This window comes from Oreochromis niloticus, linkage group LG16 (genome assembly GCF_001858045.2).
Source record: "Oreochromis niloticus isolate F11D_XX linkage group LG16, O_niloticus_UMD_NMBU, whole genome shotgun sequence".
Classification (NCBI taxonomy): Eukaryota; Metazoa; Chordata; class Actinopteri; order Cichliformes; family Cichlidae; genus Oreochromis; species Oreochromis niloticus.
The window spans coordinates 12,349,511-12,364,552 of record NC_031987.2 but is presented as its reverse complement, the minus strand read 5'-3'; the positions used below and the strand labels follow the sequence as shown (position 1 = coordinate 12,364,552).

The following is a 15,042-nucleotide window of genomic DNA, read 5'->3' as shown; positions in this document are numbered from 1 at the left end:
AAGCATATTACAAAAACCCACGCATGATATTTTTCAGGATCTCCTTTGCTGTTACCCTGCACTAAAAAAAAAATAAACATGCGATTAAAGCAATACATCTATGTGATACTCTAGGTAACTGAAAAAAAATGACTTTTTCTCTGTGTCACAACATCCCACCTGGATGCAGTAGCCTTAACCTGGCCTGGCAGGCTGAAGGGGAACTACACTGTTATGCTCTCTTCTCTGCTGTATATAGACCTTTTTCTGGCTTATAAATGGTTCCATAATGAAGAAAGGTGGTTTAGAATAGAATAGAATAGAATAGAATAGAACAGCTCTTGTCATTATGGCAAGCTAACAAAAGCACAAGAAAACAGATAAGATAGTCTACTTTAATTGTTATATTTGCATTTAGTACATTAAAACCCAATTAGTACATTTTTTCTCACAAGAGGAAAACTTGTACAAAACTTTTGACCAAGTATAAACATATAGATTTAAAATGTTTCTGCTCACCCAGCTGCATTGAGGTGCGTGCTTGGTTGACCGTATGCTGGCTGGAGCGCAGGCAGTTTTTCAGCTGGGCGGCGGCAGTTTGTGGCGAAGAGGCGGGACTGATGCTGTTAAGAGCGTTGGCTGAGTTTACCAGTGGGGTGCCAGGACGGGACGAAGAGGGCCCCGGGGATCCTGGAGACGAGGGGTCTGAGATTTTACTTGCCACCTGACTGCAGCCACTTCCTCCTCCTCCTGGGCTGGACAAACACGAGCTCCGAGTAGCACCAACTCCAAATGGAGCCCTTCAAAGAAAAAAGGTGAAAGCGATATAGACTTTTTATTAAAGTGACTTTATCATTTAATCACAGCTGCTTTCTACTGTACTAGTGACCCATTAACATTTACTGCTCTGAAAACATCAGTCTCTGTCAATTCAGTGACTTTTCTTCTAGTGCTACATTAAGATTCATTTCAGTGGTTTAGAGTAAAAACTGTTGAACATATTGCCTTGAAATTTTATGTACCACTGGCCCCTGACAGTCCTTTTCTGTTTATTTGCTCAGTAACTTAAATACCCATTTAATGCTAAGTAGCAAATCGGAGCTTGAAAACATCACTTTAATGTGGTCAACTCCAGCTGTTTCAAAGCTTTCTGTATAAATAAACTTGACTTGAGAAAGTAGCTTTACAATCCAAGATGCACTGACTGTATAAAAATAAGATGGAGATAGCTTCTGGTCTGAAAAGTAAAGCCAGCGTGGAAGTGCCCTAAACATACTACCATTGCAAAGGAAAATCTGATTGGACAGATTTACCTAATGACATATTAGTTTAGTTAACATCCTTTTTATGGTCTCTATCTGTAGTCTTCTTTAACACAGCATGGTGTTTGCATTGTAAGTTAGCCATATTTAAAGTAAAAACAGAAAAAAATGAGGGATAAGTCTTTAAAAATGGCTACCCCAGTCCTTACCAACCTGCAGCAACTCTGGCAACTAATTCTGGCCTTCTGCTGAACGATGAATGCAACTAGTTAACAGATCACAGATTTGCCTTTTTCACTAATTTATCACAGTTAATTGCCATATTATCAGAAAAAAATTGCATTCAAATGCAAATGTGATCCCATTCAGATTTAAAGTGATAGACTGGTAGCAGATTGATAGTGAATGCAGTTTTATCACAACCTTATTGCATCAAAGTCACTTTAAAGACAGCAGCTGACTACAAGTGGTTGCAGACCTGGTCCCTTTCTTTGAAGCAACCATTTCAAAGGCAACAAGACTGTAAGTTCATTGCACGCGGTCACAGTAATTTAGTCATGCTGCGGTCTCTAACCACTGCTTTCCCTAGTGGGACCGTAGCACAATGGGGAATATAACTGAAAAAACAAACATCATATCATACTTAATAAGCGACCGAGACAATAAACTCATCAGGAGTTATGTTAAATGTTAATTATGAGCCAGTACTGAATCCATAATAAAATTTGCAAGCTTCTCTGTCAGTACTATTACCCTCTGTCAAACTGAAAAATTCCGGTACTATTATCTGACCGTTGGATCAGCACGAGAAAGTGTCCTGCTGTAACATATATGGCGTTGCAGACTGCTCATGTTTCTGTCTGCAGAGTGCTGAATGGCAGAACAGTGAGCTGAACATTATTGACGCAGCGGTATTCACACACTTATGGTTGCCCATCGACTTCCCGTCAGACACATACAGAGTTATGGCTTTCTCTCCCTGTGTGTGTTTTTGCCAAAAGAAAGTGCAAAGTTATCCACTGTTTCTTTGACACACTAAATTTAGCTGCTTATAATGTGTGCTGGGTTTAACTCATGGGTTTGCAGCAGGTCTCTTTGGCCCATATGAGTAAGTTTGAAGATTTCATACAAAAGAGGATATTTTTCCCCCCAGTACGAGTTCAAGATCGGAAATTAATCCGGCAACACAACAATCAGAAGGCTTCTGGGGAGTCTTATGTTTAATCACATGCATTTGTTATGTATACTCACGGTTTGCATTAACCAGGATAATGAATTCCACAACAAATATGCAAATATTCAAAGTGAAATTTAAAATTGCCGGTATGGGCCACCTGTGTAGCTCTAGAATAAACATGCATTTATGTGTTTGATCAAGTCAGTGTGTTTGTGTGTGCATATCTTTGGCAGCTTCTCATTATCATACTGAGAAATTTCTGAGCTGCACTGCAGACAAAGGGGGTGGGGGGTAGGGGGGGGTGGGGGGGTGTAAGGAGGGAGGAAGGCAGAGAGGGAGAGAGTATGCTTGCGTAAAAATAACAAATTGCCTCTCATTTGATTACTCGCCCATCCTGTCTTTCTCTCTTTCTCTCTTCTTGGGATTGCATAATTGCAAAATGTGAAGCAGCCATTCATATCCACTGGAGAAGGACACCTGCTGTTTTTGCACCCGTTTCATGTCTTTGTATCATTTCCTTTTGCTTTCTCTTCCTTCTTCTCTCTCCTGCTCCTCCTCCTCACTCTGTCAATTTCTCTTTCAGCCATCTTCTGTTTGAATTTCTTTCCATAATTCACGCCCTTCTTCACCTTTTCCTTTGTCAACCCCATTCTATTCCCTTTCAACCATTTTCTTCTCCTCTCACATTTTGCTTCCCTCCATTCGCTTTCCCTGTTTATCCTGCATAGCCTCATCATGCTCTCCAGCTTCTCATTACCTTCCTCTCTCTCATTTTTTTGGCTCTCTTTTCTTCCATTACTGTAACTGTGCCTTGCTTTTATTTTCTTCTCTCCTTTTTCTTGACTGCATCATGGAGCGGAATACAGATGAGATATAAAGCAACTGAAAACGTTTTCATGCATATGGGAATAATGAGGGTAATTAAGTTGCAAAATATTTCAGCACACCATTTTTTACTGGTTTATTTGTTTTGGACAGCTACAAGAAGTAGCTGTACTACTAAGTAACGACGAGGATGGTAATTATAATAATGACGACAGTCGCAATGATCTACAGTGAGGCTGTGGAAGCCAAACACAAGAACGGCAGAGCCAGTAGTGTCGGACTGGTTAAATTTTATGATGTATTTAATTTAATCCTCATGTAACAACATATAATTTCAATGAACTGATTAAGAATGGATTAGATTAAGATTAAGACATTTTTGCAATCAAAAATAATGACACTTTGTTTCTTCTTGTCTTCACAGCAATATACAGTTCCCCTCCTAGCAATGGCTTCCCAGATCATACTTCTGGTAAATGTGCTGGCTTGACTGAATCATTTTTGTGGTTTTTGTAGCCACGTTGGAGATAATATGCACAGATTGCACCTTTCTCCAACTAAAGCCCCCCAAAATTACCTTTTTGGGTGTGCCTTTGTGACGAGAGGCACCCTGAGCGCAGAGAAACACATGTGCAATTGCCATGGCATAATACCGGGCAAATTGCACATTTCAGTCTGCAACTAAGTAATGACTGCAAAAAAATTACACAGTAAATTACAACAACTATGTTGATGCTACCATTCGCATTGCCTTTGTGAGAGGACAAAATTAGGGTGTGCGTCTGATTTGATCGCAATGCTGGGTACATTAAAAAAATAACAGGGCAAAAAGGCTTCAACAGGGCATAACGAGATTAAAAATTTGCTCATACTGTGGAGAAATTCAGTTGAACTTATTTGTCCATCTTCGGTGAAGGAGGTTAACTGTACTCTAAGCTTCATCACCGCAGCTATAACCTTGATATGATTGGCAGTCATAATAAGAGCTGATGGAATTCTCTAAAAGCTAAGGTGCTTTAATTGTACCTTTATTACTTCTTTGAGCCACAGCATGACTAAGATTAATTCAAAAATCAAACGTATGTGAATGTTCGTGAAAACAAGCCATCACCAGGTAAATGACCAGTTTTACCAATATGTTGAACGCACAAGTGCACTATAAACTTTATGCTGTCATAAAATCTGCTTGTTAAGTAATTGTTGTCTTGTATGCAGCTCTTTGTAATGTGGATTTAGAAAAGATTATAGGCTCTATTAAATTGATGAAAGTGAAGTTGATGTAGCACAGCATAAGATACTTTTATTGCCAGCCTTTTACTTCAGTCACAGACGGTGAAAGCCTTGCCTTAATAAAGGCTAGACTTCAAATGGATTTTCCACTCAGCAGGAAGAGAAAATATAAATGGACACAAGGGTGAGCATCAAGTCTCGATGTGACAACCATTTCATTTCACTTTACTGTTTTGCTTTTCAGCTTTGGTAATGAAGTAAAAATGCTCAGTGTGGGGTCCCAGTTTATTTAGTCTACCTCAAACAACAAGGTAAGAACACCCGGGGCAAAGTATTTCTGTTATCTGTCTTCAGAACACTGTAGTTTTATCACAGCAGACAAGTGGATGGATGGACACATCTCAACAAAATCTGTCATTGCATAACTAAGTTGCCAAGTGTTCATGCAGCAGTAGTATTTTTTTTTACCTTGTACAATTTTTCAGGATAAGGATGTAGTTTCACTATTTAACCACATGCATGCAGTACTTTCCGCTCTCACTTACCTGGACACAGGAGTGACATAGTTTCCTGGGAAGACGCCAGAGGCAGCAGTTCTCAGTGACGTGCCTTTGAACCATCCGTCTTGACACTTCTCTGTCACCCGATACATCTCCCCTTTTCTAAGCTCCAGCTCGTCAGCCTTCTGGGGTTTATAGGCATATAATGCCAGGTATCTGAGAGAGAAAAGTGACACGCCGTATTGCAAAAAGCGAGTCATATAATAAAAACATGTAAGTCTAAAGGAAATCTTGAACAACTGTTCACCTAATTATAAACTCCCACTGGACATCTTCTTCTTAAAGCATGCATGTGGATTACTCCGAGCGAACAGAAGCTATTGAATCTTTTAATAAAGCAGTGCTGTTTGGTCCTTCCACTATAAATCACCTGTTTTCACTGTATATTTCATGTCTGTGTATGACTGTTTCCTTTAGAAATAGAGGGAAGGAGTGGGACTGCAAACATGAACAGTTGCCAACTATTAATAACTGGTTTAAGTGAGACTATGATTATCACCCTAACACAATAAATCTATACATGTACAGCCCTATAATGTTTTACCTTTACGTATCCACTAATGTGTCTAAGAATGAATTCTGTAATGCAGTTGTACAGTTGTTGAGTACTAAATAATTAGACAGATCTTACAATAGCTTCATACAAGTTCCTGTTATGACAATAATTTGAACTATAGGACAACAAAAACATTGTTAAAAAAAGAAAACATAAATTTTTTGCATCATATCTAAGACGTAACATACCTCCTATTTTTACAGAACTACACTTTTTTCTGTCTGAAGGACCCATGTGACCACTATAGGTGAATGGTATACTTTGCCATACGTGTCTTGGTTTATGTGTTTACACACACATTTATTGATCAGTGTAGTATTTTGAATTGTCCTAAATGTGCCTGTATATTGAGTTTTGTGGGTTCCACAACTACTACATATACACGATATCCCGGTACCGGTGATGGAGTGCACTCATAGTTGTGTGGTGCCAGACTCCAACAGAAGACGATAATACCAGAGAGTAAACAAGTACTATATATGCTGCCTTCCCGTTTCCATGGTAACAGATGTGGGGACTGTCTCCGGTCTCCCCATGGCAACAGGAACAGTTGCCAGGTCAAGATGAAAACGTCCGACCTCATCAGTAGGATGAACCCACTCCGGACGCACGTGTGCATATTGTGTGTGTGTTTGTGTGCGTGTGTGTGTGTGTGTGTGAGAGAGAGAGAGAGCGCACGTCTGAGTGTGCACCTACTACTTGGAAGGTGATATTATTAAATCTGACAATGTTGCTGTATTTGGCTCACATCCTGCAGGAAGGACACCGGTTAATAGTAAACAGCACACACACAGACCAACGCACACACACACACATACACACACGCGGACTTCTACTTCTATACAAGTGAAGACCTTCACTGGTGTAATGTTGTTCTTGGCACAAATGTATGGGTTTCTTTTTTAACACAATATCTTTGTTATTTGTTTGAAGAATGATTTATAGTAAAAATAAAACAAACAAGCAGATACAAATAAATCCTACAAAATAATACAATAAAAGAAACAAACCCTGAAATGTCCCAATTCCCAAACACTTTAAAAGTTATACCAAAGTAAACACTTTTGCTGTGGTTTACACTAAATAGTCAGTTTTTCTGTTCGAGCCAAAAGCTTTAGAAGTTCAAACTATTGCAAATCTCTTTTTTCACCCTGAAAAAATAACGCTATTATCTTTCTGTAATTTGAAAGAATACTGAGTTTCATTAATGTTTGTCCATTGTTATTATACCATAGTTCTAATCCTAACCTTGTATGGCGCGCAGACTAAGCAGGTGTCCTCACTTTCCAAAAATATCCACACCCCCAAGGTCTCACTCTCAAAATTGGTCCATGCAACGATGGAAGCACAAGAGAACAAGCACACACTCACCTTGAAGAGACCTTTATTTTCCTAGTTAATTTGTTTGTAGGTTAGTTATGTGGTAAAACTAGGTTAGCAGTGGCACTTCCCCAGGACTGTTGACCACATAAACGTTCCAAAGGATTCAATGTAGTCTTTGTGTGTTTGTGTAAAGATAAGGTCTCCAACTGCAGCAATAAATTACTTTATCATGCACATCCTAATCCATAACACCTCTTTTTATGTTGCAATGTATGAAGTGTTAGTGTGATAATCATAGTCTCACTTTTTATGTCATAATTTTTATGACAGAAATCTTTTTTGTGTGTCTCATCCCTCTTGACATGGTCATCCTAATGAAATAACATGAAACATGTACAGCAAAATGCTGTTAAGAGCCTTGTTACGAAACACTGACGTAAGCATCGCACAAGTGAGGAAATAGCATAACAGAGGTGCAATTTTCCTTTCTGGGGAGAATTTCATCATTGACCAGTGGAGGAGCGAATGTGGCTGCAGAGGTGGTGGAACACGGCCAATATCTCAGAGCACAACAAAGGAAATATTTTTAACACTGCCAACAGGCGGCTTGTGAAATCAAGCTTGGATCTGAGTCGCACGTATGCTGTGATAAACAGAATGGGCAGGTGGGAAAAAAAGAAAAGAAAGTCACAGCTGGGTGAACTCACAGCACTGAGCCATACTCACATGTTGAGTGGGAGCTGAACCTTGGCATGGGCCAGCAGCTCAGAGGTTATGGATGCCACTTTGGGGGGCACCAGTACCCCTGCCGAGGAGGGAGAGGGACCCGGGGGAGACGCATCCTAAAGAAATGCAGAAAGATATACAATGAAAATGCCTACAACCCACATGCAGATTTACAGTATACACGCTGGGTATTATTCACAGAATACAAACTGAACCCATGTATAAATACAACCAGAGGCAGTATTTGCAAGAGCAATGCGTCTCTAGTGAAAAGCTGTAAATAAGAGGAATGATTTTATTTACATGGAACTGGACGGGTAAGTGATTGGGGAATAAGTTATTAAATCTAGAGTAACAGAGTGACTGAAGTGAACTCTGGTTTGTGAAATGCAAGCAATGCCTTAGAGGTGAAACCAAGGAATCAGCAGGGGCAATACACTGGCTGATATTAGTTCCCTGCAGATATATTACATGTCAAGCAAGGTATTTGTTGACTGGTGTTTAACTAGAAAGTGCACAAAAAATCCAAGTGATTTTCCCTATACACTTTTTAAATACAAAACAAGCATAGTACTTGTATATAATGGGGCCACTTTACATCTAATCAAGTATTTCTTTATGCTCAAACAAACTGATTTTCCCTCATATAAAAGATCTGCCGGGGTCTGTGTACATCACAGCGTTCGCATGCACCTGGATGCGTGCAGCCGCTCTGGGGTCAGAGGAGCTGATGAGGACTGGGTGGGAGATCTCCATGCTGTGTCTGTTGTTGAGCTGGGCGGCCCTCTGGCTGACGGATAGAGCGGTAAACGAATGGCGCTTCTTGGCGTTCTTCTTTCCTTCGCCTCTCCGATGGCCAGAGCCGTTTCCATTAGACGGGGACGCGCTTGGGGAGGGCCCGGGAGAGCAGGGGCCCAACGGGGCCGGCTCAGAGCTCGGACCCGGTGCATTAGCTGGTATAGGCTTGTCAATCTCCATCAGCTGCTTTGCTGTTTCATTTAACTGCGAGGAGAGCAGAGGAGAGGAGAGGGGGAGGGAACTATGAGAGAGAGACGTTCAGGTGTTCGATTTCAGACCTGAGTGGTTCAAGTACATCTCCAGTACATTCAAGTGTGTTTGTGTGGCTCTCTTGCTGCTTGTTCTTGCTGGCAGCTTTTCAAACCAGCAGCACAAGAATCATCACTTACAACAGCAGGTCTGGTGAGACTCCCTCTGTGTAACACTCTGACAGTAGCTCAAACACACAGATACTCAAATAACCCACAGAAAGGTGAGCATTCACTTTGCTTGCCAGAGTTTACTCCTTTTCTCCTGACTAGATGGTCTTGTACATTTCAAAGGTTTATTTACAGAGTATTTCCAGGCAAAACAGGTTTTTTTTGGGAAGACACAATCAGCTTGATTTACTAAACAGGGCACTGACCTGCAGAGTGTGGGGGCAATCTCCAAATAGTGCTCATAGGTGTCGTTAGCTATATGGGTGATTTACAAAAGCTGTGTTGTTTTCTAAACACAGGTGCAGTCAGCTCATTTCAATATAAAGCACAAAAAATGAGACATGCTGCTTTTTGGTGTTAAATATTGGCACAATTAGCAGGAAATTATGTGCCGCAAATGGCACAGTAAATCACTTACTTTGCACTATTGATTTAAATATTATCCTCCCTATAATTTGCACCTTGAGAGAGGAATTCCCAGAAATACGTATGCAACATGGTTAGTGGCAAAAACCCCAGAGTTTCCACCTCTTACACACGACCTTGACACTGCACTCTTTTGTAAATACCTTTTTTGTTTTGTTTTGGTAAAACATCCTTTTAAGACATGGCAAAATTAATGAATCCAAAACCTCATTAACTGGGTGATTAAAAAAAAGGCTGGCTCTGTGACTCTAGCATCTGGTCAGAGCTCTGGATTTTAATAATGTGACGATTTTATTTATTTAGTTTTTTCAACCAGAACTTGAGGAAGAAACACCTACTTTAAGGTAACAGAGCTCACACAATCGGTGCAGGTTTTGGTATGTTTACAGACAGTGTGATTTACTGGCAGAGGAGAAGATGCATCATTTTGTTGAGGTAAAGAAGGAAAATAATTTTAAAAAAAAATAAGCCAATAAATTACGAGTGCAAAGTATCAAATTCCAGGTTCCCTTACAGCTGATAATTTATTTTACTTATTAAATCCTGATTTATAACAGTTACACATGCAATACACTACATAATACATGTATTAGACGTCTAAATTATGGATCACTGTGCTGGGAAAAAGCACCAGTATAGGAGGTAAAAGCACCTCTGTATTTTTAATCTATGTTGATTACTTTTGGTCAGGCACTGACCCGCAACAAGAAGTTTCATGGTGTAGTCCTGATCATTGCCATTTCATACTGTACTCAGTATGTATCATATTATCACGGAAGGAGCAAAATGTGTTTATCGACGTAAAAAAGTAGTGAAAATATGAGTGTTCCATAGAAATTGAATTATGTTATGTTATTATCTGTAATACTTACCAAGCGTTGGAAAAACCCCTATATGAAGTAATCTGATTGTGTTTTCTGTGGACGTGAGCACATATTTGATCGCAAATGGGATTACTGAAAGGAACAATTAGTATTTTTTGACCATTATGGAGCTCTGAGGTAGTTTAAGCTGGCAGTGAAGTTGTTTTACTGTCACACGTTCCTTGTACAATCCAATTAGTCATCCAAGCAATCATTACAAGAACCTGCCGCTCATTAATTCTTCTTACTCCGGTGCTTACGCTGCTTCTCTTTGTTACTTAAGTATCTGTTGCTTGCAATTCAACCTCCCTTCGCCTCACTCAGACAGAAACCCTGCAGCTTTTACATAAATACTATATGCACATTAGGACCTGAGTATTTCACTTTTGTTACCTCAGTGAAAGTCATTTCCTCTTCACATTTTTCTTCAGTGTAAAGCAAGGGTCTTTAAAGTGCTGCCTGCAGGCCAATGGCAGCCCTTTGTTACATGCTGTGCAGCCTGCAAGCATGCCAAGGAAACAATGTACATGTGCATGTAGTTCATCGGCACTTCATGCCAAATTAAGGTATAACTTGGCACAGAACAAGACCAAAGGAACAACTCCTTTCAATTTTAACTCTTGAATTCTAGTCATCAAAGCAGACTGAATATTTATAACTTTGAAAAATACAGCTGGGCTTAGAAATATCTATGAAGCAGTGAGTTTCTAACAATAAACGTCTGAACAGAGAGATGACATATAAGCTAACACATCTAATACATTAACAGACATCATCAACTTTGGCATCCTCCAACAAATTCCCTCAGCAACCCCTGGAGAGATATGTGTGGTATATAAGTGTGTGTGTGTCGGAGAGAGAGACTCAGACAGACAAAGTGTGTACAGGGCCGCCCTGTCTGGGTTCAGTGTTGGTGATGTTGCATTTCCATATTAATAGATATGCTAATCAAAGCCAAATCATATGCTAATGAGCATGATGGATTGATGCTGCAGATATAACTCAGTTTGCTCTCATGAGGTTGACTAGAGGACACACACACACACACACACACACACACACACACACACACAGTCAGGAATTCATCCAACACTTTCACTAAGTGACTTACACAAACACATTCCAGTTACTGTCTGTGAATGCAACAACTGGATGGATACACAGACACACATACATTTTCAGCTTTTCCACTGACAATGGTGCAGTAAATGACAGAGGGTGTGTGTAGGTGTGTGTGTGCCCGTGTTTTTGAGTGAAAGTGACAGAGTCAGAGAAACGAGAGCGAAGTTTTGATAGGCGCAGTTCTTCATTTGGTGCTTTTGGCTGAATGAAATCTCCAAGGTCATCTATTACGTGTTGAGCTAACTGTAATGTGTGCCTTTTGGAGAGTCGGTTCCTCTCTAGGGGTAATACTGAGACTCGAGCTGATGAGCTGATATCTGCACTGCGAAAAGGGTAAGCCAGCAGGACACTTGCATGTACTAGCACAAGCACACACACAGACACACACACAGAGAACTGGTGGTAGACATGTGCCAACTTCCTTTTGCTGCAGGGATACATAAAAGTGGAAAAAGCTCTCCACAACAAAAACAGACCAAAACAAAGGAAGTCCCAAAATGTCTCCAGTTACCATCATTAAACTTAAATCAGTCATTGTCATTTAGCACAAACTTATTCACACTGATCTCACATCTACCTGAAACCACATCAGCTCCTTCAGCGCCTGCTGCAAACTTACACAACACAGACCAGCCCACTCATTATATATCCACTCAAAGTCATGTCGGGTACAGTATATTCAAATACAAAGCATATCTACTCCTTTACGTCATCCACCCTACTGTTCTCAAACATTTAACCCCCCCCCCAAAAAACCCAAGCACATCCAATAAATCCACCCAAACTTACCGAATCAAACGAATCACAAATTTAACGACACATTTCCTGCAGTCAGTAAAATTAATTAATTTCTGTCCTCTTGTTTTAATTCTCTTTTCAATACAGTTGAGATTAGAAATAGCGATGTGGTGATGCAAACTCTTGCATAAGCTCTGAAAGACCTAAAGACATTATCAGATAACGCGTAGATAATGAAAAATTAATTATTTTGGCATGGCTCTTAACACGTGAAATGTACTGACATGTATGAAAAGATTAGAGCACCCGGCTCTGCACGGTTTCCCATGCAATTAAGATGTTTAAAAGAATAGTGTCAAAAAATAACACCCTTTCCCTTTAGGGAAGATCTACTAATGCAGAGGGCCCCAACAAAAAACTCAAAGCTTTCTGGTAAAAAAAATGTTGGTACAACTTTTGGTGCAAATTGGTGCAACATCAACCAGCAATGCAAGTGATCTGGAAGTGGTATTTACTTCATATCCAGTAGGGCAGACACACAGGGATCTTAGTATACTAAGTCAGCTCATGTCTGACATTAGAATCTATCTCCACACGGTTCTTGAGTGACCTATGATTGAACCTCACCTTCCTGCCTCTTTATGTGAAAACACAAGCATATTATTTTTGTTTGTCAAGCTCAAATAACAGAGTCATGCACAGGTCAACATCTGCAAATGCACACTCTATCTGTATAGTATAACAGACTTCAAGAACCAACCTCTTATCCACAATTATTTCCAAGCAAATCTAAACCAGCCGTGACCCTTTAATATAAGTACTCGAGATATTAAACACATCCACCTCAAACCGCTTCATTTTTATTAAACACTTTGATGACACCATTTTTAATTCACTCTAAGCTTCTTCTTTTCTAAAATCTGCTTTCTGAGTTCTGTTATCACAAAAAGTTATCACAAATCCCACTAATATCTGTTATAACCCAACAATATGAGCTAAATGGGCTGTAATTGTTTCTTGAGCAAGCAGCCAACAGCCTTATGCAAAAACAAATAGCTAATGACAAGCTGTGGATAATCAAGCAAGTGCAGGACTCTGCCAGACGCACTGCTGCTTTGCACCTGCAGTAGGCATGCCACTTGAGTAGAAGGTCCTTTTAAGTGGCTCGCAATGATGTAGCAACTGCAAAAACAATTTGCCCATATGTGGCTCACATCACCTCTCAATGAGGTCTGAGTGATGGGATGTTATTGCATCTTTGTTGCATTAAAATCTGGAGCTGTCTACTTATGATTGGATCACTCAAAATTAATGTTAATACCTGGTCTGAACAGGGCCACAGATCGGCAGAGGCTCCAGCTGGGTCCTCCTTATTGGCTTTTAAATGATTACACACACACGCGCGTGTGCGCGCACACACATCAAACACTCACACGTCTGCTTGCACGCCATCAACATGCCCCTGCACCCCCACTGTGTGAGAGTGATGGAGAGGGCTAAATTATTGATGCATCTCGATCTAATAGGAACCCCTGTGCGTGTGGGTGCGTGCGTGTGTGTGTGTGTATCCCAACACGACTCAGCCTATGGCTTAATCACCATCACCTAAGAGAGTCCTTTTCTAGAGTTGTTAGCTAATTTCAGGGACATTGTGTGTATGAGATTGTGTGGCCAAGAGTACAAGCATGAGTAGGCTGCAAACCCAGACAGAGAGAAAAAATGAACATGATTCAGAGAGCAGTATGATTAAAGTTTAGAGAAAAAACACACCACTGATTTCATATATACATGTTTATGGATTGATTGTAACACATGTGCTGTGTTGTACTAGTAAGTGTTTTACTGAATATGTGCTTTAATCAGCAAGAAAAAGCAATATAATGTATAAAAGCAGCATATAGGATGACTCCATCCTACAGCTACTTGCCTCTAATCCGTGCATTAAAAATCTGCTTTGACTTTATAAAGAAGACAATGCAGCTACTACACTGCATCTGAACTCCTGGCACTCCCACTGTTTTGAAAATTACACACACAAAAGCTCTTTCTAGTGTGGGTGAATCTCCTGTCAGTTCTGAAGACTTCATCATTTGTTTTGGACAGGTCATGTGAGAATCAGCGTGTTTACAAATTTGTGGTGTCGTAGAGATAAAAAATTGCACACACACTTGCTACCAATGCTTTTTTTCCCCCACAACAGCTTAAAAGCCTTAAATGTGATCCAGTTATTTTTTTTTTCCAGTTGCACAGGGATTAAAGTAAACTATATTTCACTCTTGACAGCCATGGCACTATGAAAGAAGGTAGAATGTTTGGGGTGTTTTCAGCATTTTACTGAGAGAAATTCCTTCAGCCAAGTTTCAAATAGCATTACAAACTATGTTTGCATTTCTGAGAGTATTTATGTGTTTGTGTTGTGCTTTCCTCTAGATACAGACAAGTGACAAATTAAAGGAAAATGACACCCTCGCCGCTACAGAGAAAGGATCTGGTACCTATTATGCTGGGGAGCTCTTGCTGGCATGGTTAGGGTCTGTTTGTGTCCTAAAGCAGGGATGTCAGAACTGGCCTGCCAAAGCGACCAATTTGATGCACTCCAAAGCCCTGCAAAGTTGTGAAATGTTTCAATTTGGGAGTTTCCATTGCATTTTGCATCCTGAGGCATGCAAATCATTAAGAACGCATCATGTCTCGAAAGTGGTTTTCGGAACTGTTATTTTAATCCAAACCAGAGTTCTGAATCCTTTTTAATTTTACAGCACTCTTGCCCACAAAGGCATCGGACATGTCATGCAATACCATGCTGAAAAAGACGGATAAACAACAGAGCAATGCTTTTAAGTTTCTTTGAATTTAGTACACTGAATGAATGGTTATTAATACAGAAAGAGAGAAAACAGAAGTCCTTGTTTGTGCCCCCAACTGATTTGTACCTAAGATAATAGAAACTCTCGGTACGCTTCGCACAGAAACATCGAGGTATTTTTGACTTAGTCTACATTTTGGACTCTCTGGTTCGCTCTCACTTTTTATCACTT

General features: G+C 40.1%; 1 protein-coding gene across 5 annotated transcripts in view; it reads right to left on the bottom strand.

The window, feature by feature from the left end:
- LOC100712011 (SH3 domain-containing RING finger protein 3) overlaps nucleotides 1-15,042 on the bottom strand; it is a 107,389-nt gene that overhangs the window by 18,790 nt on the left and 73,557 nt on the right. For all 5 annotated transcript variants that reach the window (XM_005451947.4, XM_019353307.2, XM_025903790.1 and 2 more), the window contains 4 exons: nucleotides 8,332-8,640; nucleotides 7,639-7,754; nucleotides 5,019-5,189; nucleotides 499-779 (listed from right to left, as the gene is read on the bottom strand). In XM_005451947.4, coding sequence (XP_005452004.3) covers nucleotides 499-779; nucleotides 5,019-5,189; nucleotides 7,639-7,754; nucleotides 8,332-8,640 — 877 coding nt within the window. The remainder of the gene's footprint in view (nucleotides 1-498; nucleotides 780-5,018; nucleotides 5,190-7,638; nucleotides 7,755-8,331; nucleotides 8,641-15,042) is intronic.